The sequence below is a fragment of the Bos javanicus genome, chromosome 25 (genome assembly GCF_032452875.1).
Source record: "Bos javanicus breed banteng chromosome 25, ARS-OSU_banteng_1.0, whole genome shotgun sequence".
NCBI lineage: Eukaryota > Metazoa > Chordata > Mammalia > Artiodactyla > Bovidae > Bos > Bos javanicus.
The window spans coordinates 40,962,863-40,988,500 of NC_083892.1; the positions used below are offsets into that span (position 1 = coordinate 40,962,863).

At 55.7% G+C, this 25,638-nt stretch overlaps 1 protein-coding gene across 2 annotated transcripts; it reads right to left on the bottom strand.

The window, feature by feature from the left end:
• Positions 1 to 4,811: 4,811 nt before the first annotated feature.
• EIF3B (eukaryotic translation initiation factor 3 subunit B) lies at positions 4,812 to 23,699 on the bottom strand. Of its 2 annotated transcripts, none has more exons than XM_061402346.1 (19): positions 23,582 to 23,699; positions 18,954 to 19,146; positions 17,435 to 17,554; positions 17,098 to 17,155; positions 16,778 to 16,906; positions 16,234 to 16,391; positions 15,416 to 15,547; positions 15,270 to 15,336; positions 14,892 to 14,938; positions 13,483 to 13,693; positions 12,251 to 12,323; positions 11,383 to 11,505; positions 10,450 to 10,528; positions 9,635 to 9,773; positions 8,232 to 8,357; positions 7,638 to 7,715; positions 7,205 to 7,313; positions 6,654 to 6,773; positions 4,812 to 6,026 (listed from the first exon to the last, which is right to left on the bottom strand). In XM_061402346.1, exons 4-18 carry the CDS (start codon positions 17,149 to 17,151, stop codon positions 6,670 to 6,672), a joined length of 1,629 nt encoding a protein of 542 aa, XP_061258330.1. In that variant the 5' UTR covers positions 17,152 to 17,155; positions 17,435 to 17,554; positions 18,954 to 19,146; positions 23,582 to 23,699; the 3' UTR covers positions 4,812 to 6,026; positions 6,654 to 6,669. The 2 variants fall into 2 exon arrangements, with proteins under 2 accessions (XP_061258330.1, XP_061258329.1); XM_061402345.1 differs by lacking the exon at positions 23,582 to 23,699 and adding an exon at positions 22,574 to 23,557.
• Between the last annotated feature and the right edge of the window lie 1,939 nt (positions 23,700 to 25,638).

Genomic DNA, 25,638 nt, shown 5'->3' on the forward strand with positions numbered 1-25,638 from the left:
TTGTTGGATGGGTGCATGGGTGGACAGATGGATAGAGGCCATGGAGGAGTGAAGGAGAAGGTGGTAAAGCTGGGGCACCTGGCAGCCCCGCGTCTGTGGAAGGGGCCTCCTGCTCACTGCCCCTGGGGTGACCCAGGAAGGAGACCGTGAGACGTCACGGGTGAGGCCACCCAGCCAAGTCCTCCTGCGTGAGGACATCCTGGCGGGCCTGGGCCAGCAGCTGGGGGTGGGGGCGGGCACCTGGGACGCGTGCTGGTCGAACACAGCGTCGAAGATGAAGGTCTTCTCCCGAGACCGGTGTGTGCGCAGCGGGTCCTCAGGGTCCTCGCTGGGGTCCATGAGCACCACCATCTAGGGGCCGTGAGGGGCGGGGGTCGGCTCCTGGATCAGGCAGAGGAGCCCAGGCCTGGCTCTCTCCCTTGACAGCATCCAGGGCTCGGCCTGTGGCTGGGCCGGGCTGCAGGTGCCTGGCACCCGCGGGTAGCTTCCCCACTTTCGTCTGCCGGTGAGGGTGCAGCGACCTCAGAGCCATGGCTGTGAGCCCCCCAGGCCTCCCAGGCTCTGCCTCCAGCCCTCACACACCAGCGTCCCACCAGTGCCCATCTGTCAGGCCCTGCCCGGATGGCACCCCCGACACCAGCTATCAGCCAGCCTAGGTGCTGAGGGCTGGGGAAGAGCCCCGCCAGCCATAGTGCCCCTAGTCACGCCCTGCATGTGGGGGCTGGCTCTGTGGATGGTGGAGCTCAGAGCCAGTGGCGTTGCGCACAAGCCTGGGGATGTGTGCCTGCCCATTTAGCTCTTGCTCAGGGGCTGTGCCCCCCAGAGGCGAGGGGAGACAGAGGAGTGGGCCGCGGAGGGGGAGGGCAGGGCCCACCAAGCTCTGGAGCCCTCCTGTCCCTCTGAGCGCCTCGGTGCCCCCTCCCCAGGGCCCCTCCTTTCTCACATAAATACGTGATTATAAAGCAAGGTGTACGAGGCCCCTGGGGACGGGAGGTTCAAAAGAGCCCTTCCCTGGGCACTGGGGGCAGAGCATCTAGAGACCCATGAGCTGTTTACTCTGGCACAGGGCCTGGGGCACCCAGAGAGTCTTAGGGGCAAGGCCGGGTGGACTGAGAGCCCTGCCCCCTGGCCACCTGCCCGTCTCACCCAGAGATGGCCAGAGCTCTCTGGGAGGAGGTCAGTCCATCCCCATAATGGGCAACGTGCCAAGATCTGGGGACTGGGGAGACCACGTCGACAGCTACTGTGGGTTCTGCAATCGTTTGCTTTAGTTATTCCAGAGGGCGCGCCTGCCTCCTCTGCTCGTGTTGCTTTAGTCAGCGAGGCGTGCAGTTTAAGCGTGCGACTCGCCAGCCTGTGGACCCGCAGCCCCACCGCCCCAGCTCTTGGCTGACTGTGGGGCCGTAATCGCCCTGCCTTTGCAGAGCGCGGGCCCTGGGAATCTGCCCATCTCTGCTGCATCCTGGGGAGTCGGCCTCCACGTCCCGCCTCCCAGGGTGGTCTCATCGTAAGCTTAGTTACATCCACGCTGTCTCCGTGTTAAGACTGTGTACATGCTCTTCACAGCTCAGCCAAAACCTTTCCTGCAAGACTGTGCTCCCCTCAGTCTAACAGCGGCCTCGTCGGGCCTCTGTGAATTCAGCGCTAAGCCACCCCAGCCTCTCTGCGTGAACCGCGTCAGCACCTTTATCCCAGACATCCATCCTGTCCTCCTCCCGCGGTGTCACGCCAACGTCTCCCTGCCGGCTCAGCTGGGCGGCCCCACCCAGTGGGCAGCCTCAGCCAGGCGCCCTGCCCCTGGGCTCCTTTACAAACTCATCTTGGGAACGTCCTGAAACGGCTGCCCACTGAAGGCAAACGGGGAAATGCAGTTCAGGCACCACATCTGCCCTTCCCCCGGATTTGGCATTTATTCCGACCAGTGGCGACCACGGGCAGCAGCACCTTGAAACCACGCTGAGAGCTCAGCTTCTGAGCCCGTCTCCAAGGAGCGGGAGTCCTTGGCGACGTGGCAGCCAGCGAGCCGCCCGTCCTGTAGTGCAGGATCGGTCACCTGGCCCCTCACATCTGCACCTAATAAACTGCGGGCCCTGCTGGCCCGTCCCGGTGCCGCCTGCCTGGCTTCACGTGCTCTCGCAGTGGGGCCTGGAGTGGCCTCTGGACTGCCCCTCCCCAGACCACCAGCCTCTCCCGCCTCCGCGCTGCCTCTGGCTGCTTTATTCTGTGTGCTCAGCTCCCCAACCTTAGATTTTTATCTCTTGCTTGACGCCCTGCTCCATTCCCCGCTCCCAGGTACGAAGGGAGCTGGGGCGGTGGGGTCGGCGGGGTGGAGAGTTGGGGGAGCAGGCCCTAGAGTGCCCCATGGCTCCACCCCAGTGTGTGGGGCACCCGGCCGCTGTGAGCTCTGATGTGAACTTTTCTGGAAGGGAGGGTGGAAGGAGTGAGTGGACGGGAGAGGGGGCCTGAGGTGGGTGACCACGCGTGGGGGTGGGGGTCACGCTCTGCAGCCCTGTGACAGCCTCACCTGGTCCCCCACCTTGTGAGCAATGACGGCAGCCCCTTCCTCCAGTTCTGTGTCGTTGAGCGGGCGGATCCGAAGCGCCACCTGTGGGGAGGACGCCATGGCAGCTGCCTTCCCAGGACCCAGGGAGGAGCTCCCTGTCCTTCCAGGCCACAGAGGCCCTGGCCCAGCGCCCACCCCCACCTCCGGTGAGCCTCCCACTCCCGGTGAAGCAGTCAAGGCCGCTGAACCCCACCAGGCGCTGACTTCCTTGTCCACGGCTCACGATGGTGCTTAGAGGAGCACTGTGATCAGGTGACCCTCCTTAGTCTAAACTGGGGAGACTGAGGCACAGACAGGTGAAGTCACACACCTCACCCTGGCTTCTTCACCCACCACCCAAGGGACCCGAACTTTCCTGCAGGCTGTGAGCACTTTCAGAACAAGAGTTGGTTTTCTGAGTAGAAAACCCCTGGGCTCTGCCTCCCATCCTTCTCTGCCCCCCCCCCCACTCAGGCTCTAAGGGGGTCCGACAGGAGACCCCCTGGGATCTTGCTGATGCAGGCTCCAAGTCTTCCTTGGTCATATGAGCCGTGGGCCCCAGCAAGCCAGTGCCTTGCTCCTGGGGCTCTGCCTTCTGTGAGATGGGGAAGTCCCTCCTGGCAGAAACGGGGCTGTGGTTCTCCCAGACCTGGGAATGGGACACGGCGGGGTCCCTCGGTGCTGAGCCTACGGGTCAGGGTGCGTCCCTGGCCTCCACTCACCCCACTGTCTAATGGACTGAGCCTGCACGTCACCTAGGGGACGGGTCTGGTTAGGCCTCGGGCCTTGCTGGGGCCAGGTGTAGGGGGTATCCACCCCGCTCCATCTGGGGGTCACAGTCCAGGCGCTGAGCTCCCTGGGGAGTGAGGTTCAGAGGGCAGGGGTGAAGGGATGCTGGAGACTTGAGGTGAGGAGCAGGGGGGTCACCAGGTCCTCATGAGGGACGGCTAAGCAGAGCAGGGACAGAGCAGAGCTGAGCAGACGGGGGCCCGGGCTGATGACAGCAGGTCATTGGGGGCGGCGGGTCAGGAGGAGGCAGCCGAGGGCCGTCCTGGCGCGCGGAGGAGGCTCACCGTGAGCTGCTGGTCCTTGGGCTCCGTCTCCCTCGTGGCTGGGCTGCCCCGGACCGGGGAGGGGCCGGCAGTAGGGCGGGAGGGCATGGCAGGCTGTGGACGGGAGCTGCCTGCTCCCTGCTATCCTGGCGGGAGACCTGTTAGCCCCGCCCCACGCCAGTGGCGTCACCAGGGCCCCTGGGGCCCAGCTCCTCCCTGAGTGTCTCAACAATTCGGGAAACGCCTATGTGGTTCTTTGGGGGGCTCCTGTGCCCTTCACCTGCCCTGCAGGTGTGCCTGCCTGAGCCCTGGAGCTGTTCCTCCAAAGGGGGAAACATTTGATGAAATAATCCCCTAGGAATACTTCTTGCCAAAGGCATGTCCACAGCAACCTTAAAATGAACCTGCAGGTTTTTTAATTAGGATGTGGTTTTTAAGCCCCTTTCCCACACTGCTCGTCTGCACACACTCAGGGCCCCACTCCGCTTGACCCTCAAGCATATTTACTTCTTAAATGCCGTGCCCAACTTTTCCACTGCGGCCTCCAGGGAAGTCACTGCTCTGTGAACGAGCTGGCCGTGCCTGCCAGGTGCCGCTGCTTGGCACTGCGCCAGGTGATGGCAGCAGCAGAGAGTGAGAGCTGGTGAGACTGAACTGCTGCATTTCGAAACAGACCGTGGAGACCAGATCTGCGAAGCTGAGATCCGAGGACTCTGACTTCAGAGTGGGAAGGGCCCAGGGGCCCCTCCACGGGAGGGGCTGGCCCTGGGGTTCAGTGACCGTGAGAGGTTGCCTGGCTGTTTGGCCCAGCAGCACGGACCATCTGCTGCCTATGGGCAGGGCTGTGCTGGTAGCATCCAGGTCAACACTGGGTTCCAGGACTTCTTGGCCACATGAACAAGCCCCTCCTAACATCCATGCTCCCCTGCCCCCTCCCCACCTCTACCCCCAACGAAGGTCCGGCCTCTGACCCACGGGGAACTTGCTGGAGAGTCCACGTCACTGGGTTCCCCCATGAAGGCAAATCCCTCAGCCCCGGCTGCCCCGCAGCACGACAGAGACAAGGCCTGTGCAGGTGGCCAGGAGCCCAGAGCCTACCCGGGGCCCGAGCCACATGCTGGGAACCCTGCCCTACCCCCAGCCCACCAGGTGGGTCAGGAAACTGCTCCACGAAGGGCCAGCCCCAGGATGCCCAGAAGAGAGAACGCAAGCACAAGTGCTTAAGAAATTTTTATTCACAAACTACGTAAAAGTTACAACTAGCCAGTTTAAAACAGTGAAAAGTTAGTTTAAAAGCTCTGTTAAAAATCTGTTAATACGATAGACCCACGTGCTTGTTCCTTCCTAGGGCCATGAAATCAGGAAACCTGGGTCTCGACACAGTGAGGTCTGAGGAACAGGACAGGAAACAAGAACTACCGTGATTCCGAGGGGGCTGAGGAGCTGGAGGCGGCAGCGCTCGGAGAAAGCACGGGCTCCGGAGAGGAGCCTGGAGTGCCAGGTGCCCGGGGGAGGCCAGGCGGTGGCGGGCGGCCTGCCAGCTTGGGGGCCCCTGGGGATCCGGCGGGTCAGGGACCACTTGGCGCCAGCCAGCTGAGCCACAGGGCCGACGGCTGCTGTCCCTTGCCCCACACGGTGTCTTAGGTCTGTACACAGTACCGGTCACGGCTGTGAATTCCAGGCTTCACTGCCTGTTAAACTAAACTTCAGGTTCTGGGAGAAAGACAGCCGTGGAAGAACTGCCGTTTCACAAGGCACCGAGGGCAGCATGACACCGCAGTGAAAACAGGCCGAGTCACAGGGTTCGCTCAGTCCCTCCTGGGAGGGGAGGGTTAGGTGTTCAAACAGGACCAAGCGCAACTGTCAGTGTGAGTCTTCAAACCTGTGTAACCGAGGCAAAGGCTAAAGGGGTGCTTCTCGTCAGGTGAACTGGCAAGCGCGGGAGGCAAAAGAGGAATAAGCTGGGCTGGCGCACCACCTCTCAGAGCTCAGCTGAGGAGCGGACCCCGGGGGGCTGGCGGCCCTCTGCGCCTCTCGAGTGCAGTGCTGGACACAACGAGCCCAAGGCGGCTGCTACTGCGGCAGACGGGAGAGGCACCCAGGTCACGGCCGCTGTCTACGTTCAAAGAGGAGAGAGACGGCTTTTTCACACACATTTGCTTTATTTCCGTGTTCAGCCTGTTGAGAGAACCTGTCACAACCTGAATGGTGGGGGGCGCACAGGCGCCCCGCACGGCTGTGCAGGCGCCGACCGTGGGAGGCAGGGCGCTGTCTGCCGTGCGTGAGGTCCCCAAGGGGCCGGACCGTCACGCCTCTGCTGCGGCGGACGCCAGGGGCTGAAAGGCACAGCGACATGTGGAGATGGCGACTCCCAGGCGCAGCCTCGGGCCGGAGCGACAGAAGCACAGGTGGATTCAGGATGTGCAGGCTTTCTGCAAAAGGGTGAGCTTGGTTCCAGCACAGTGCACGGCGACGCTGCAACAAGGAGACACAGCTCACCCTCTGTCCCAATGAGGTGCGGCGGCAGGCTGGTTGGCAGACGGGCCGCCTGGACGGGGCAGCCTCCACCCCCGCGCTCCCTGCTCCGGGGACCACACGGCCAGACAGCCCTGTGCCCCCTACACAGACACAGACACAGGTGTCAGCTCTGAGAGCAGCGCCCCAGGCCCTGTGTGTCACTGAAGCCTATGTTCAAGCCACAGCTGACAGGTGGGCTCTTGCCCAGACCAAGCAGGGACTGACCAGAGCAGGTGCTGCGGCTGGTGAGGCCACCATCTGATGGGCACCTGTCTTCTCCCCAAAGCCTCCTTTGGCCCTCCTCTTGCCCATGGCCAAACCCTACTGGGTTTCAGAGGAACATCGCTCCCTAAATGTGGAGCTCAAGGCCCAGAGTGCTCGATGCAGAGCTCCGGGTCTCACCAGAGTCCTCACAGCTCACAGGCAAGGATGTGGCTAATGGTGGGCACAGGAAACCGGGCTTCTCTCAGCACCTTCTCACTCGCAGAACAGAGCACAAAGAAAAACTAAGCAGGGCGCCAGCTGCCCCCACCCAGTCTTACCACAGGTGCTCTCGGATCACTCCTGATTTCCAAGGGGAATAATCTCTTCTGTGACAAAGAACTCGATGGTCTCCTCCTCCCAGTCGTCTACGTTGCTGTCCAGCTCGTCGGTGTCCACACCTGAGGGGGTTTGCTGGTCACACGTGCACACGTGGGGCACAAACCCGTGGGAGACGCCACCCCCCACCCCCCCACAGGCCAGTGTGAAAACCGCAAGGTCCCCTGCAAAGACAGGTCCATGGCCGTGACCTGCAGGCGGCAGGAAACTCAGTTCTTGTTAGGAATCTTTAAAAGAGATTCTGTTTACGATCCTTTTAAGAGGACTTCCCTGGGGGTCCAGTGGTTAGGACTCCCCCGCTGACTGCCCGAGCCCAGGGCAATCCCTTGTCTGAGTGCTAAGACTCCATGTCCACAAGGTGCGGCCAGGAAAAAAAAAGGTTCTTTTAATTTAGGCAACATTTTAGGTTCCGAAAAACCTGGGAAAAGATCCAAAAGGGGAAAAATATCTTAACTATATGCTGTAAAAGGTGTATCTTGGGCTAACAAGTTACCTCCGCGTAATTCTAGTCGTGCGTTTTTCTGCTCCATATAGAGTTCTTGAGCCATTTTCCGGTATTTCCGGAAATCTTCCATCATGGTTCGTCTTCTCTCCACTAATTCCTGTGTGCAGAATTGAGAAGAACTTACAGGATGAACACTTACCTCACACCATTGTCTTCACTTTGCTCAACCAAGTGGAAATGAAACATGGTCAGCGGTGCCCACCCTGACAGACAGGACAATGTAGGGCTCCACTAGAGGCTGCGGGGCGGGAGCGCTGGGCGTGTCTGCTCGCCCTCAGCTTCCTCTGGCGGCCCCTCCACCATGCCCTCCCATGGATGGAAGCCAACCCTGGGGTCTGTCCCCCGGCCTGGTGCTGGCCTCTCTGCTGTGAGCCGACAGGACTGTCTGGGCGCTTCCCTCATGCCTGGGAATACGGCTAACCTTTGAGGCTTTGGACTGGCTCAAACGATCCTTCTGTTCAAAGATCTTGGAATATTTCTTCAGATCCTTTTTAATTTGCTGAAACAAAGACAAGTCCCTCAGGATCAGCACATTCAAAGCTAAGAGGCACAGACACGCTCCTCACGGCTGCAGCCTCAGCGCTTAGCAGAGCGCAGCCACCTGAGTGTTCAACGTGGCGCCGGCCTCCACGTTTCCCACCGGCAGCCTTCCTTCCCCGGGATTTACACTCGTCCCTCAGAAGAGCCCTGATAAACATCGCGTGTCCTACCACAGTTACGTAAATCCCATGTCTCACAGTCCCACCAGGACTTTCCAGCGGCCCATCACCCTTCACCTGCCCCTCCGTTTCCGCAAACTTCCTACAACGGTTCTGACGTGGCCTCAGAACCTGAAAATTGTTTCCTCTGCTGAAACTACCCTCTTCCTTTTGGTTCTCACTGCTCTGCATCTCCTCAAAGGGTCTGCTGTGAGAGCCACACCCCCACTCCTCACTGTCACCCTGACAGTATCAGAAGGAAAACCTCCTCGTGCCAGTCACTGCCACATCCCTGCAGCTGATGAGGAAAACCAGACCTTGATCTGATCCTGGCTCAGGAGCGTGGGGGGCCGAGGCCTCCAGAGCAGCTGGCAGAAGCGGTCCTTGCTATTCTTCTGCAGAAGGCGGCCTTGGAAGGTCCACAGCCAGTAGGCGTTGTCCACCTGGAAGAGAGAAGAGCCTCACTAGCTGCCCACTCCACCAGGTGACCCCAGGAGAGACCCTGAATCCTGTCAACAGAACTGGCAAAATTCACGTCACTCAACAGATGTCTGAGAACCAATCATTTGCTAGTGTTGTTGGTACTGAGGGGACACCGTGAGCAGGGGAGGACCATGGCGAACAGACAGCTAAGAGTATGCGCTTGGCAGCACAGTGCAGCGTGTGCAGCAGCAGAACAGTGCCAGCAGAGCACTGGTGCCAGAGCACAGGCTGACAGCCACGCCACCACAGCTCAGCAGACGTCTCTCTTTACCAAGACCTTCTTGATGGAGGAAGCAGCGCCTACACCCTGGTGGACTCCCGCTGCAGAGTGGTCAGTATGCTCAGAGGATTTAAAGTGTCAGGGCAGGCCTCGGCGAGGTGACCTCTGAACAACAGGCCTGGGCACGGTCCACATGCCCTGACCCGAACACAAGGATATCATTCAAGACACTGTTTCCAGCAACATTTGCAAAGCTCTTGCTCCTGAAACTTCATTAAACACAATCACTCTGTCTCAACTGGTAAACGTGTGTGAGTTGGTTCAACTGTGAACACCTCAATCAGTAAAAATAGTCATTAAGTATACAGAAGGATCTTGAGCAAATTTTACCAGCAGTGGGAATACCAGGCTTATGATAACAGTACAGACTGTGGCTTGTGCAGACACAGACTTCTCAGGCCGCGACTCTCCCAAGACCTGAGGAAGCGGGTCCCCTCCCAGGAGAGTGCCAGTCCTCCCGTCCAGGGAGGGCCCAGGCCGAGAAGCCCCTTCCCTGGCAGACTTCACAGCAGTTCCTGCAAGTGCTAAATCCTGCATCTACCCCCACCAACACACCCTCGGATCTTTCGCTGAAGACAGAGAGGGTGATCTTTTCAGGAAGTTAAAAACAGAAACGACGTGTTTTCTCACGTGCCAATTCGGTCAGCAAATCCTGACTGAAGGCTGACAATGTGCCAACAGTTTCAGATGCTGGGGATGTAGCTCAGGAGAATTGGCACCTGTCCTCGTAACGTCTCAAGCCAGCAGGAAGAGAGGACAATGAATGGCTGACAATGGCTAAGGCACGTTCACGCTGTTGAGTAGGGGCCCCATGAGAACACAGGGGAGGGAGAGCGGGCACGGGCCAGGCTGGGGACCCCTGAACGGCAGGAAGCTCCACCACCCACAGAGCTACAGTCCTGGGGTGAGGGCAAGGGCCCTGAGGCAGAGCCAGCAGGGCGCCTGGGGCCCCCGTACCTTGTGGCTCCACCAGGACACGGAGGTGACGACATAGCGCCCGGTGGGGTCCCACTCCACGTCGGAGGCCATGTAGTGCTCTGCGATGTTCATGACCGTGCAGTCTGAGGTGTCGACAAACGCCAAGGCGCCGTTCATGCTGGGGAGACAGCACGGCTGGAGTCACTGCGAGTCGCGTCTGTGCCCGGTCTCAGCTCAGGGTGAGCAGGCTTGGACTCGGGAGCCCGGTGTCCCGCCTGATCGTGGACACGGAAATGACCACAGCGACACAGACTATGCACAGGGCACGCAAGCACGCAGTGTCTGCTGTGATTGCTCCCGGAGGAGAGGCTGGCAGAGGCCGAGCTGCCAAACCACAGCGCGCGGCGCCCACAGGGAGGCAGGGAGCCCCACCAGCCCAGAGGACGCACTGCATGCTTGTCACAGGTTCTTCGCGGCCTGCTGCGCAACCGGGTGGGGAGCAAGGGGGCGAGCGTCCAGGTGCTCGTGGGCACACCCAGCAGAGGGCAAGACGGGCTCCCAGCCCGGCCAGACACCCTTCCCACACGGACACGTGGCATTTACATCAGGGGACTGGGTCACCAGGAGGAGGTCCTGTGTCCCGCAGTCCCCAGTGGGAACGTCTGCAAGGGGCCTGGTCCTGGCCACGTCTGGGCAGCAGGATGGAGACACCGCACAATCCACCCAGGCCGGGATGCCCTTGGGAGCACCTGTCCCCGCGCTTGCTGGGAGGCAGCAGAGCAACCTTCGGGGCCGGAGCCCGGGCCTGGGCCACAGTCTCCCCCAGCCCCGCACAGGGCATCAGCAGAACCCACCTCCGCAGGCCAGCCAGCACGACGAACTGTCCTTGGGGGCTCCAGAAGATGGTGTTGGCCTGCTGCTTGTCGAACATCTCTGAAAGGAGAGGGTCAGAGGTCAGCGTGCAGCCGGGACGGGGACAGCCCGTGGGTGTGCACACCGGACTGAGGTGCTGCACCTGTGTAGTTAGGGGGCCTGAAGGGGTTCTGAAACTGCGGTGCTGCTTTAAATACCTAACACCACACTGGACAGTGTCATCGGACAAACACCTCACTCAGGCAGTGTTACCATGGGGACTCACCACCAGGGCAAGGAGTCCAGTTTCTATCAGATTCTCAAAGATATATATGACCCCCAAAGCCTAAAAATCCATTCTAGTGACTCACTTTTTAACTGAAAGAAACTAATTCCACCATCTCTCCCAATGCCAACCCAATCAATGCTCACGTTCTGAAGGGGTGGGGCCTGGTCCTGGTCTCTTTACTCAGGAGGGGGGGCAGGGTGGGGAGGGGGGCAGCACCACCCTGACAGGGAGGGCAGGATGGAAAGGATCCACGCGAATCCGCTCAGCAGTCCCCAGCACTATGGTGATCTGCAGGCTGACCCTGTGAGGGGAGGCAGGGCTGCGGGGCCTGCAAAGCAGAGGCACTTGCACGCTTGCCGTATCATAACCTACTTTACTACAGGAGGCCGTGAACTCTTCTGTTATCCACATTTCCTTTCATAACAAAGGGAACTAATGATACGTTCAGTTTTGTGACAGCCAGTTGACGACATCACAGAATGATGCTACCACAAACACCGCTGCTCAGGAGTGCACAAAAGGCCTGTCCTTTGCAGCAAACTCCCTCAGTGCCACCACCAGCTGCCCACAGGACGCTCTGTCCAGCCAAGCACTCTCCCAGGAGCAATAACCGAGCTCTGCCCCAGGCTCCCGTTCAGCTGCTTACTGATGAGCTCAATTTTCCCGTTGCTCTTCACGTGGTAGAAGGAGACAGATATCCGAGGCGCCTCCCCGTGCAGCACAGCAAACTTACTTCCGTTCGGCTCCCAGGCGAAGGCAATGATGGTTTCTAGGGCCAGGAAAAAAGGGTGAGCTCCTTGGTCACAGAACATCATTTTCCGTTAAGGCTGTTCAACCAGAGACGCCCCAGATTCTTAGGTTCATTAAAAGGCCCACAAGCAGCACAGGCCAAAGACAGCACGCTGAACCCTGTGGAGCCACCACGGCCGGCAGGCATGCCCCCATCTCCTGCCACAGGGGCGGGGCGGCCTGTGCATGAGCCCCCTCTCTCTCCTCATGGCACACGGGGTCATGCCCTCTACCAGGCAGCACCTTCCCTTCCCTTCCTCCTCTCCCCAGCAAAACAGGATATACATGCTAAATGTTCGACCTAAAGGCAGAGACAGTGTCTCAAGTTTTCAGGAGTCCAAAAAACCAAAACACTGCTACTCAGCTGAGAACTTTCATATGTAAGAGGACAAGCCCTTAGCTGCGTTGCAGGGGTGTGATGAAAACCTGCTCTTCACACTTTCTCCTAAGCGTGAAACCGGGCTTGAACCTGTGTCCCTCTGCTATGTAAGCAGATCACGTGGTGTGAATGAAAAAAAGGGGGGCGTCTCTTCACCTGGCAACTGGAAAGGCTAAGAGACTGAAGCTGGGAAGGACAAAGAAACCGTGAACCAACGTATGCTCTGTAACAGACAGACGCCTGACCTCGGCCAGCCTGCCCGGGCCGCGAACTCGCAGGGAAGCGCTGCGAGTGGGCACGACGGCTTGGTGGCCACTCAGCCTCAGGGCAGGACGGAGACACTTGCCTTTCATCTCGACCACGTCGACAGGCACCTGTTTTTCTCGCATTCGGAAAATTTCAAAATTTGTGACAACACCCTGTTTAAAAGAAAAAAGAAGGGGTGACATTCTGAAAACTGAAAGCATGAGGAAGACTCAAAGGACAACTTAAGAATTTAATGAGAGATTAAACGTATACACCTGGTAGACGTGAAAATCGGCAGTGACTGAAGCGCTGCAACGAGACCTCTCAAATGATGAGGAAGGCGGAGACGGGTACAGTGTCTGGAGAAGAAACTCACCCCTCGGCCTCAACCCAGACCCTACTTCAAGACCTGCCCTAAGGTCACCTCCAGCAGATGGGCCCACGGATCTGCACTGTGGCTTCTCTGCAAACCTCCTGTAGTGCCCCAAAGGCCCACCAACTGGGACTGATCCAACTGTTATTTCGAAACAGTGGAACGTCCATGTTCATGTAAAAAGCTGCATTATCCGTAATAGCCAAAAGATGGAAACAGCCCACATGCCAACCAAGGGATAAACTGGCAAGCATGATGTGACACAGTACACATGCTCAGCCACGGAAAACGGCGAGGGGTGAGCCTGCACCCCGTGCGCAGAGGAGGAGGCCAGATGCGGAAGGCCACAGAGCATGACTCCACTCATGAGAAATGTCCAGAACAGGAGCGCCCAGAGACAGGGAGCGGGCAAGCAGGTGACGGGTGTCAGGAGCTGGGTGATGGCTGGCACGGGAGATGGAAATGTTCTGAGGTTAAGAGAGTGGTGGCTGCTGCACGGCTACGTGACCACACACCTCAGAAACTTATTGTCAAAGAAATAAATATTTCCATTAGAAGGAAAAAAACCCAAAATGTTAAATGAGGCAAACAAACAAAGTCTGGATGCAGAACTGTGTCAAGCATGCTACTCTGCTTCCAAAGGAAAACCTGAAGAAAACAATGTACTGCTTTAACACCTACAGAGAAGGAAGGTAGGTGCCTGGAGATTCCCCGGTGTTCTCCTGTGAGCTCTGACCTATGTCAACTAAGCGACGCATCACGCACTCAGTTTATAGGAAAGAATTACACTCCTCTGCTGGAATATGGTAACGGTTCTAGCCACGACGCGACAGCTAACTTTTGGTGCCAGGTGGGCCTGAAGAAAGTCTTAAGTTTGAACCAAAAAAATCCATAACACTGCCCCGCCTCCCCAAACTGAGCTGTAGAAGGAATGAGCCCGCCCACTGGTGCCCACCTACCTGGGTGCCTTTTGGAGTCCTGTCCACCTTAACACACAAGTAATCTCCGTTTTTCTGCCAATGCAGCTTGCAATCCACAACGTTGAACAGGTTCCTAACTCTGATCTCTTGTCTGGTAGGCAGCTGCATCAGGGTTACCCGGGCTGGAATATCTTTATCTTCAGGCACCCAAAAGGCTATTATGTTACCACCAGGGGACCAAGAAAAATCTCTGCAGAAGAAGAAAATAAAATGTTTACCAGGCCCGGCTGAGCCATGATGAGGAAGGCATAGGAATGAAAGAGCTCACTCACTGTGCAACGCAGGGCGCTGGCACATTCACCTCCCAGAACGGCAGGAGCAACGGTACCCTGAGTGCCCACCTCCAGAGGCCTACTCTGGACTTCCTGTGCAGCCTGCTGTGCCCAGGACAACTGGAGGCTTTGCCAGACTCACTGTGCCAGTGAGGAGCGAGTCCTGATACCACCACCCACCAGCACGGGTCACGGGACTCAAGCCCAGGCTCTGAAACCGCACTGACACTCTACACCACAAGGCAGGTAAAATAAACTTTAGGCCGATGGACCAGCTGTTGATTTCTGAACATTCATTATGGGGTCAAAGGGGGAAACCCCAGGTTAAAAAGTGGATGAGGAGGAAGAAGTAGGGGCGGTTCTCTTCACTGCAAAAATTAAAAAGTTCCGTTAACAAACAATCCACGAGCTCCTGTCCACGCAGAGCATCTTCACTTTTGCTTTTACTGCCAATTAATGCCCAGTTTTAATTATAAACCACAATATGTATATATAAATATATATATATATATATAGGACAGTATATAAATATTGTATAGTATTTATACAGTATACATATAAATAAGAAATGTATTATATACAAATATAATAGAACAGTAAGAAACGTGCGCTTCCCCTGCACTGCTGGTATTTCTCACTGCCCCCAGAGATTTCAAGCAGATAAAGATGTGCCTACTTTTTGACAGACCAAACCAGACACAGCTCAGAGGCCAAGCAAACCCATGGCACAAAGCATCAGACTGACATGGAGACCCCCGACAAAGAGGAGGCTCCTCTTCCTTAAAGACTGTGCCCCTGAGTCTCTGGTCCCCAGGCGGGAACATGAAAGGAAGCAGCCCTCGAGACATCCCTATAAGCAGGGGCAGGGAATGCTGACGTGGCCGCCAACGAGCAGCCCGCGGCGGCAGGCACGAGCCCGCGGTGACACCCCCGTGCCCTGTGATTGGCACGAGCCTGTGGTGACACCCCTGTGCCCCGGTGACGGGCACGAGCCCACGGTGACACCCCCATGCCCCCTGACTGGCACCAGCATTTTCTGCAACGTTATAGGAGCCAAGTGCTAAAGGAGGGAGTCAACCCGCACTCCCGCCCCACCCCGTGCTGAGAGTCACTTACTTTATGCCAGAGATCTTCAAGCTCTTCTTGTCCAAGAGACCCATAGACTATGGAAAAAACGAGGTGACAACGGCGTCAGATCAGACCGCTGCCTCAACAGCACATACATTCGTTACAGCGTGAGCTTGCTGAGGGGGCAGTGTTGGCACAGGGCGACAGACCAACTGGGGAATGACGACCCAGAGCAGTAAGACACCCTCCAGGGCCAGTCCAGCCACTCCCATCCCCAGCTCCCCGTGGCAGCAGAGACCCGAACCAGGGCCCGAGAACCTGCAAGGCCCAGAAACCGGAGGCCACCCCACACACTAAGGAAAGCTCTGCGCCCGCGACAGCTCCCGACAGGGCAGCTCAGCTCAGGCAATCAAATCAGCCACTTACAGGAGTTTCATAGATACTCAGAGTATCGAGTGTCATTCTGGCAAAAAATTTACCATCGTGGCTCCACCTAAGGAGAAAAAAAGAAGTGCCAAGCTGGTCGATGAAGAGGGGCACAGAGGCCACCGTGGCTACCCGGGTCCACTCACTTAAAGATAGGCCAGTGGGCTGAGCTCTCACAGTGGAAACCTCTCTTCTTCTGACCGGTGAGGATGTCCCAGATGATGATGGCCTGAGGGTCATCCTGAGTGTCCATCAGGGGGCTGAAGGTCACCAGGTACCTGCAGCAGAGGGCGCAGCATCACCCCCTGCACCCCCGCCTCCTCTCCTGTGAGGGTGCGTCAAGGACCAGCCGTGGCGGGAGTGACAGGCTTGTGCTCCCGAACGTGACTCCAGGCACAAGGGTGGGAGACTCCTGGGACGAGCAGTCAAGACTCATGCAACCAGCACCTTCTCTGCCCTCCAGGATCCCCCAAAACGTCATCCAGTCCAGAGAGCCCACTCCAAATACAGAGCAGAACCACTGGGGCACACACCACTCAGTCCTGCCTGGCACCACGGAGTACTCCAAGGGTCACGCTTCTCTGATAAAAGCAGGACAAGGGAAGACCCAGCGGGTTCCCAACCAAAGCCCGAGGTGTGCACTAGCAGCAGGAGCGGTGTGGCACGCTCACACTTTCTTTTCCTTGGACTAATCAGGTAAAGAGCTGGGTCCCGCAGTGGACACCAACGGCAGCGGGCGCTCAAGGCCCTTGTTAGACGACGGGGTTTTACGCAAACGTGTGGAGAGAGGAGGTGATGAAGCCAACGCAACAACACAACCGCTCACAGTAAAGGGCACACAGGAGTCCTCTGTGCTCTCCTGTGACGATTCTACTTGACAGTGGGAATTACTGCAAAATAAAGCTTTAGAAAATCCCCTACAGAGGGCTGGCGGCACTCCATCTGCCATTTTATACCAGCTTACCTTTCACAAGGTGAGAAATCGATAAGCTGAACCCCTTGGTGGCTGAATCTCTGAATCTGTTTGAATTTCTCTCCCCCCCACAGAGCAATGCCTCGCTGGTGAAAGGTGGCCAGGTAGGTGCCCTTAGGAGACCAACGCACGTATGTCTCTGTCCATCGCTGTGGAAAAAGCCAGTACCAATGTTAACACAACAAAAAAGCCAAACACAAAGGCTCCAAAGTCTATGATGAATTTAGCTCCCAAACTTTGAACTAAAAATACAAGAAGCCTATTCACTTCTTAGGACTTGTTTCAAAGCTGGAAGAATAAAAGTTGCTGTCAAGAGCAGTAGCCTCAGAGCACATGGCACTTTACCTGCTCTTGGACCACGCTCCTCTTTTTCCTCCCGGCTGTGCCACGTGGCTTGTGGGATCTCAGTTCTCTAATCAGAGGTCAAACCCAGGCCCATGGTAGTGAAAGCGCAGAGTCCTAACCACTGGACCGCCAGGGATTCCCACCACACCCTTCTTTGTTAAGGAAACCCTGCCCGGCAGCAAATACCCACCGCTCTCTCCTCGATGGAGACTGGGTCCTTCACATCATTCCAGAATATGGAAGTGCGGTCCCCGCTCTCGAAGATCACGCTATACTGATCTCTGCACTCAGCCTCTTCAAGCCAGTAGCGCAGGTTCCCCTAAAGGAGCCAAGCACAAGGGATGGAACACATTTCCTTAATTTTAGCCAAAGAAAACTCACATTCATAGTGTTGCACTTAGCAACGTGACAGATTCACTCAGCACCGTTAATTCCTAAGGAAGTCACCACTTCAAGCCAAGAGGCTAGCCACCATTTCTTCTAGTTACATACAGATTTTATGCAACATACCAGGTCTTTGAAAGGTTGTTTCTCTGGAATATCCCATTCATCACTGATGGTCATGTACCTGGAAGATCAGTGACACATCAGATGACCACAAGGTGAGTGGTCCTCGGCCAGGCAGTACTGCACCCCTCCCGCAAAGGGAAAGGACAGGCTTTGCTTGGTCATTATTGGCGAGGGGGTGCTCGGGGGTGGGGGGGATGTGAAATGCCCCTGCACTGTCTGACGGGAGAGTGCAGCCTCCTGAGAGCCCACTAGTACCCCCTGGCCCCTGGGGCAGAAAGGCCCGGCCACGCGTGCTCAGGGAGGTGTCCAGGCTCTCCTGGGCTGAGTCAGGACTTACTTGTCAAAATCGGTGAAGAGGTTGACCCTGAACGTGTGCTGCTTGTCGAGCTTGTAACCATCGGCATTTTTCACGGCGTCCAACGCGTGGGCAGGGGATGCGTATTCCAGGAAAATATACCTGAATCGAGGGAGAGGGCAACTCACAAGCGTGCAGACCCAAAGAACAAGCAGGTCATGCTCCACACACCCAGGGCCCCGCAGGGCTTGTACGCACCATGAGCATCCATGACCCGTTTGCCTGCCACGTCCCCGAAGCAGTCAGGTCCCTAGCAGAGCAGCTCTAAACATGAACAGAATCCCAACACAAGATCCAATGCCTCTAAAATTAACCAAAATGCTCACTACCCTGACTATGGTAACCGTTCTAAGGATGTACGTGTTCATCAAAACTTATGAAACTGTATACTTTAAAACTCTGACTTAACTGAGTGTCGAGTATCGTTCAACAAAGCTGTTTATAAAAAACAAGGATAGTCTGATACTGTGTGTTACAGGCAAAATCACAAAGGCTCTCAGAGAATGTTTCATTTTAATAAAAATCACACATGCAACTGCTCCAAAAAAGGTCTCCTCCCGCCTTTCTGAAGCAGGAAACATTACCTGTCTGTGATCAGTTTTCCAAGAAATTAACACTATTCTAGGCAGTTTCTAAAATCTGAAATTAAAAAATGAAGTTTATACTACTTTCTCATTCCTGTCCCATAAAAGATGTCTTTGCCCATACTCAGAGGTTGATGTTTTTATGAAATTTTAATGGAGAAAGTCTGACAAGTGTGTGGAGCAACCAACCGAGCTTTGACTCCTGCCGGCTGAGTACGACCACCCGGGTTTCACTGGGGACTGCCCAGAGGCGCCGCAGGCACACACTCTTCCTGTACCCAGAAGAGGACAGGCACAGGGCTGTCCCAACTGCTGCTCGAAACAGTTGACAGGAAAATAGATAAACTGTCCCAGGACAGAGCACCACAGCATTTACAAGGAAGCGATCAGAATTACATTTACCAACACAGAAAACCTAATATGGAATTTAAAAAGCAGACTGCAAGACACATACCTCATGCTATCGTTTTTAAAAGACACGATATTTTAGGTAACAGCACAAAAAAGTTACTAACTGAACAATGACACAATGCTTTCTTCTAGACTCTAAGGAATACCCCCATTTCAGATGTTAAAATGTGGCAGAAAAGCATATTTTAGAATCAAAATACGTCAGATTTTCCTGAAGCCCTGCCAACCTCCAGATTTGCCTAGGATCTACCTCTGATCAATCACTGTTTAAGGACAGAAGAGACCGAGCTCTGATGTCCCAGCAGCTCAGCAGCCGACTCACAAAACCCAACTCAGAGCCAATTGCCCAGGTCCTTCTCCCCCCGGCCCTGTTGATGGTCCCTGCCCCGAGGCTCTCGAGGCTGCCAGGCTCCCCAACCCACCAGAGTCCACAGCACACCACTGCCTTCACGGCATCAGCTGCCGAGAAAACAAACCACACGTCCATGCTGGAGGACATCACTCACCCTTTTGTCCTTCCGTCCTCCTCTGGATAGAAATCGTTTGTGATTTTCCCAAACTTGGAGAAGATCTTATGGATGACGTTTTTGAGCTTCTCCAGGCGGTCGGGCCCCACCTGAGGCACGTTGTCGACCACGATCACCGAGTCGATTCCGTCTGCTTCCTGCGGCCGGTCTTTGAGCACATCCGCCAGTAACTCTGCAGGAGGGGAAGGTGTGCCTGTGACTTTCTCTGACCAAGTTAATGCACCAGGTTAGCACACTGAACACATTTCAAAAAAGTACAAAATGAATAATTAATCTGAATGCTTTTGCTCTGAACGTTACAATATCACAGCCCTGGGTTGACTAAAAATTTAAACTTGAAATAATTGGGAGGACTGTAACTCTTTACAAGCCCCTAACAGTCAAGATATGTCAATAACAGACAATATTCAATGAATTAAAAAAAATTTTTTTTAACTTTCCCCTCTATGCCCAAATCAATTTTTTAAAAAGAGCCTTTAACACTGAAGAAGGAAAGAGGATGGACTTTTACCAGAGAAAAAAACAAAAACAAAGTGAGCTGAGTAACGCTTGTGGTAAGCCTTCTCCGACCCACCTCTGTCACAAACTCATCACCCAGGTTCAGACAGCATGGGACGGCGACTGGCACGTACACCAGGCGACCAGGGACTACAGAGCTCGGGAAAGCGCGAGTGGTGCGTCCCGTGGGCTACGGCGTCTCCAGGTGGACGGGACACCCGGCAGCACCGTCACTGGGAGACGCCCGCCGTTTAGACGTTAGACGTAAACGCTCAGAACAGCGCTTGGAACAGAGCAAGAAACGTCAACTAGTATCTTCATAACTTCATGCCAAAGCTCAAAGTGCATTCTGTTCACGTCACAGAACGGGAATTAAAATCACAGGACCCAAATCTTAAGTGCTCTCAGTAACACAGATTTTCCTTGACTTATGATGGGGTTACTTCCCAATAAACTCACTTTTGAACCATTGTAATTCAAACCATCACAATTTCAGGACTGTCTGTACAGGCAAAATGAATGTCCAAGGTAATTTTTAAACAACAGCTGAAGAACAAAGGCTTATTATCTGTGTATCTACGTGTTCTAGAACCTAATTATGACTAGTTTTTTAAGTATTTCAACATGTTATAAAGGACACATGCCAAAATATTCTTTGCTGTATTTTATTTTCAAAAGTTGAGGTGAATTCTCTCCACTTTTAGTGCTTGAAATTTTCAATAATAAAAAGTCTTTAAAAAAGGAAAAAGAGTAATTTCCAGAGGCAAGTCCTGTTATAAACTACCTCTAATGAATTTCAACACCTTTACGAATGATATTGGAAACGTTACCTTAGATAAAAGAACTGCCATTTAAACTTCAATGAAGCTAAAATCATGACCAAACAAAGAGGAAACAGAGAGAAAGAGGCAGATTAGGGCATCTTCCCTACAGAGACTGGAGTCAGATGCCTGGGTTACTTTGAAAGCTGACTTACCAAACTATTACATCGCCTGTTAAGCCTGGTCTTAATTTACAAGGTTTACAATAAGAAGCTCAGCTCTTATATAAACCGTGGACTCCTTCCCACACTTTTGAAGTGTCTAGCTTTACAAGAACCCGCCCATACACAGTAAGGGAATGAGCATAGTAACCACACGAAAACATTTCCTTCTCATCACGGCCCACGCATCTGGTTACTCTTGGCTCATGGATTTCCAATCTGACTCCAGGAGAAATACAAAAAATCCAAGTCTCAAGACTTAAGTAGCAAAGACATTTGGTCAAAACCTTTAGCACACCTTTGCTTGGTTGAGCACCAAGGACAAAGACAGCTGTGATTACGATGATGCAAGTGTGTGACAGAGCTCAGCTGTCTCAGGGAGGAGGGGGCAGATGAAGGCACTGGAGCCATGGATGCGCTCAGTCCATTTTCACAAGAACCGGTACCTTGAGCATCACTCTCTGACCCTACAGGACAGTTCTCATGAAACAGAAAACACATGAGTGCCTGACTACAACCACTGGCCTCGAGGAGACAGCCAGCTTGCTCAATTTTAGTTCCTTAGGACCAGGAGCCTCACAGGCCCCTCTGAGGAAGTATCAGGATCACAAGGGCTTCCAGAGGCCCTCCCAGCAGTCACCTGGCCTGGCTGGCCCGTGCGCATGCCAGCATCCTGTCACACCATGCAGAAACCCTGTGTGAATCAGGTGTGTTCAAATAATACTTAAAAAAAGTGAACACTGAAGAACTCAAGAGGAGCTTTAAAACCACAACTTAGATTTTAAAATATAAGAAAAACTGGTGCAGTAAAAGAGAACAGTGGTCTAAACTGGGGGGACGGGAGATGGGCTACCAAGCAACACTGCCTCTCAGCAACCGACTCCCCAGCACACACATTCTCTTAGAGGTGAACGGGTGAGGGGCTTGGACTGGGTCAGCGGCTCCCAAGTCCTCAGGAGCAGGACAAGTGCAGCTTTTCCTGCTTTTCATGCTGAAATGTCTTTTGTCTCATGAAACAAAGTATAAGACAATGCTGACAACCTTTAAAATTGTTTCAAATAAGTCATTATGTGGCCTATCCCAAACCTATACAGTGCTGTACACCAGTTACCTCTCAATAAAACGGGAAGAAAAAAAAAGCATTTGATAAAGAATTTTAAAATATACTATGTTTCAAAGTCAAACAACTCTATGTTCTCTAAACTTTCTCATGTGAAATTCTTTATGATTCTGACTCAATCTCAGTGATCAGACACACTCCCCCGCCAATCTTTCTATCTCTACGTGGTAACATCTTATTTTTCTGGTGTTTCATCAGCTATTTCAATGATGTTTCACTCATTCCCATTTTAATAACGTGGCCAATATGCAGAAGAATCCATTGATGTGCTCCCAGCCTTAAAAGTTACAACGGCTTAAAAACAACGCAAAAACAAAAACAAATGAGATCAGGCATCATCAGAAGTCACCTTAGGAGGCAGGCTTTCTCAGGCAAAAAGGAGAAAAAATGCCTGTTAATCGGAACCAAGGCAGAACCAAAGTTATACTACAATTCAAGAATACCATTGCTAACAGAAGGATGGTGGCATGCCTACAGATTCAGGAAAAGGGCTGTGAACAGGAATCTGGCAAGTCTGCCTGGACTGTTCCACTGAGGACCTCTCTGAGGAGACACTCCCGTGGGGCAACCGGGGCAAAAGAACCCAGTCTGCCCACTCCGCTCTGCCCACTCCCGAGACAGCGTCCGTCCATCCATACGGACACGGCACCGAGTCAGTTTCAGGCCTCTGACAGGCAGGTCTGGCGGGGCACCCAGACCTCAGAGGAAGGGCTGTCACCCGGGACCGTGCAGCACGTGGAGCGTCCTGCCTGGCCGGGCCCTAATGACCACACCGCTGCACACTCGGCCACGGCTCCTGCGGGCCCGCCGCCGGCCCTCGCCGCCCTCCAAACTCCCGGCTGCAGGGCCAGTGCCTGGCTCGCCAAGTTGTCTCCCCCTGCTCCCCTCCTTCTTTCGGAGAAAAGACGGCGATCCAGGCGCTCAAGGAAGCCTTCCCCAGGTGCGGGGAGTGAGGTGGGGGACCGGGAACCTCGGTGCGGCGCGGCTCCGCTGCCTCACCTTCCTCGCTCACGTCGTCCACGAAGTCCTCGGGATCGCTGAAGGAGGGCTCGTCCGCGCCGCCGTCCTCCGCCGCGCCGTCCGGATCCCCGCCCGCCCCCTCGGACCCGGCCTCTGCCGCCGCGTCCTGCGCCTGCTCCGCCGGGGCCTCGCCGGCGAGCTGGGCAGAGGACTCCTCGGGCGGCGGCGGGGTGGTGCCGGGGGTCGCGTCGGCTTTCCCTTCCCCGTCGGCCGCGGGCTCAGCCGGACCCTCAGGCCCCGGCCCGGCCTCCGCGTCCTCGCCGCCCGCCGCCTCCTGCACGCCGGGCCGCGCCACCTCCGCCCCTGGCGACGGCTCGGCTGCCGCCTGCTCCGGCCCGGGCTCGGCGCGCTGCTCGGCCGCCTCGGGCGCCGCCACGTTCTCCGCGTCCTGCATGGCCCTCCGCTGCCGCCTCGCCCGGTCTCGCCGCGCTTCCGACTCTCCCAGGCCGCACCGCGCGCCTACCTCCCGGCCATGTGCGTGCGGCGGGGCCGCCCACGGGCACGGGGGGGCCCGCGCCCTGACGCCGTCCCGCGCGCCCGGACGAGCTCGCAGGGCGGGGCTGTGTCTGCCGCGGACTGCGACGGCGCCCCCGCCACGAGCGCCGGCCCCAGGCGGAGCAGCGCCCTTGTCTCGGTCAGTCTACAGGCGGCTTGAGAACCAGGCTGCCCCACCTCAGGCAGCGGATGGTTCCGTCCAACATGGCAGCACCGCGTCCTCCTCCCGTCAGGCCGCGCGGCGGGGAGAGACCACCTGTGAAGCCGCAGGGAGGCACCAGGCGTCCGCCTAGCGCGCGGGGCGCGAGAGCACCCTTCGCTTACACGCTGATGCCCGCGGCAACGATAGCACAAAATACTCTGGTTGGGATATCTTGGCCTTTCACCAAACACTTAACTTACGTTACCAAGTTCCACCTCTACACGTCGGCTTTTAGACTCGTCTACTGACTGGGCAAAAGAATGGGCGATTCCAAAATACAGAAGGAATACCTGGCGAGCCAGAGAAGGCCCAGGCTGCTACAGGGACGACCGCCTGGCGCAACTCAGAAGGGAATGAGCGCTGCTTTGATCCCTCAAACCCACGTTCACCGCGGCGGCTGTAATTCCCCTTTCCCCATTCTGATGGTCACCATGGTTCGACCCGCGCGGGCCTCCGCCCCCTGACGCGCGCGCGAGCACGGCCACGGGGCGGGGCGGGGCCAGGCGCGGGAGGGGGCGGGGCCAGATCAGAGGGGCGGGGCTGTGTGGGGCGGGGCCGCCGTGGGCGGGGTTAGAGGGCGTGGCCTGCGCGGCCAGGTTCTGAGTTACCTGAGGCGCAGGGGCGCGCGGCAGGTATACCGTGTTTCCATTTCTGTCTTTTGGATTTTGTGGAGCACGCGGGCCACCGCTCAGTGTAAATGTTTTAGTTCTAAAAAAGAAGGCGGTGCTGCGGCGGCAGGTGGGACAGGAGTTTAGGACAGTTTGGGAAGACGGATAGAGTGCCGGATGCCGACAGTGTGAACGCGCTTCGTGCCTCTGAACTCTGCTCTGAAAAATGGATAACACTGTAAACGGAGTGCTGGCTGTATTTTACCTCAGGTGACAGGAAAAGAGAAAAGATCCAGGGTTCTCAGGTTGCGTACCTGTGAGTTCGAATGCTCCCTGTCTTTCAGCTTTTGTAGCTGTGGGCAGCCCCACGGCCTCTCTGCCTCGGCCTCCTCACCTGTGAAATGAGGTGCGTGGTCCAGGGACGGGCTTCAAAAGGGAAACTAACTTTTCCTGGCCGTCAGAATTACCCTCCTATTTTCTGGTGTCTTCCATAGTTTTCACAGGTTGCTGGGCTCTGCCAGCGCTTTTCTTCTAGAAGGTGCTATTGGTGACAAAGCAATGAACAATAAGTGAATGTGTGTGTGCTCAGTCGTGTCCAACTCTTTGTGACCCCATGGACTGTAGCCCACTAAGCTCCTCTGTCTGTGCGATTTGTCGGGCCAGAATACTGGAGTGGGTTGCCATTTCCTCCTCCGGGGGATCTACCCGACCCAGAGATGGAACCCTCCTCTCTTGCATCTCCTGCATTGGCAGGCAGATTCTTTACCACTGAGCCACCTGGGAAGCCCCTTAATAAGTGGATATTCACAGAAAGCTTGAAAGCAGCTGACCTTAGCTGAGCAGCTACATGTTTCTTAGGAAAGACTTCTCCGGTGTGCAGGTATTGTAAATATTAGCCAGTCATTACTATTTCCCAGCGGAGGGACTCCTATCTTATTCTGCAGGTAAAATTATGAATGTGCTCATGATGCAAAAAAAAAGTGTATTTTCAAAGTACATCCCGCAGTGTTCTAGCAAGAAAACCAGCAAGACCATCCGCAGTTCCTCCACCCTCCAGAGTTTGAGGAGTGCTGAGGGGAAAGTTCAGAGTATATCAGGGCCTGAGTGGGAGGCACTCTGTGTGCGGGGTACAGAGGGAGGAGGCATTTGCAGTTCTTGTCTCAGAGTCGCAGTGCTGTGGGGGCAACTGTCAGGAGTCAAACACCACAGAAGTCAGGCTAAAAGTACATCTGCCATAGAGTCAGAAATCCTTTGGCACCCTTTCAGAAGGGGAAGCTAGGGGACCTCCCTGGCCGTCCAGTTGTTAAGAATCGATGCTTCCACTACTGGGTGTATGGGTTCAATACCTAGTTGGGGAACTAAGTCCTACATGCCATGAAGTGCAGCCAGGAAGTTTCTAAGAAGGAGGACCCTGCCCTCCTTAATTGTGGGTGCCCCTGCTCGCTCACTTCCAACAGACACGTGGTGGCAGAAGTGATGCCATGTGACTTCCAAGTGTGGGTCCTAAAAATGATAAGCTTCCACCTGGCTCTCTCTCTTGGGCCGCTGGGCCTGAAAGAAGCTAGCCACCTTTCCTGGAGGACACCCCAGCAGCCCATGGAGGAGTCCGCTCTGAGGAGGGCCCCCATGTGGAGGAGGTCCAGTCCCTGGCCAATCAGCACCCGGCTCCCAGACCCCTCCATCCGAAGTGCAGCCGTGTTGGCTGCAGCCCGAGCCCAGCTCTTGAGAGAGGGCTCAGG

Bases quoted from the DNA above. Each gene is read 5' to 3' on its own strand.
- EIF3B (XM_061402345.1), bottom strand. From the start codon at position 22,988: ATGCAGGACGCGGAGAACGTGGCGGCGCCCGAGGCGGCCGAGCAGCGC. The intron at 19,147-22,573 runs GTGAGGCAGCGG...CCCCTCCTGCAG, and splicing joins GGACGACGTGAGCGAGGAAG to AGTTACTGGCGGATGTGCTC. The intron at 10,529-11,382 runs GTAAGCAGCTGA...CTCTCCTTTCAG, and splicing joins CGGGAAAATTGAGCTCATCA to AGATGTTCGACAAGCAGCAG.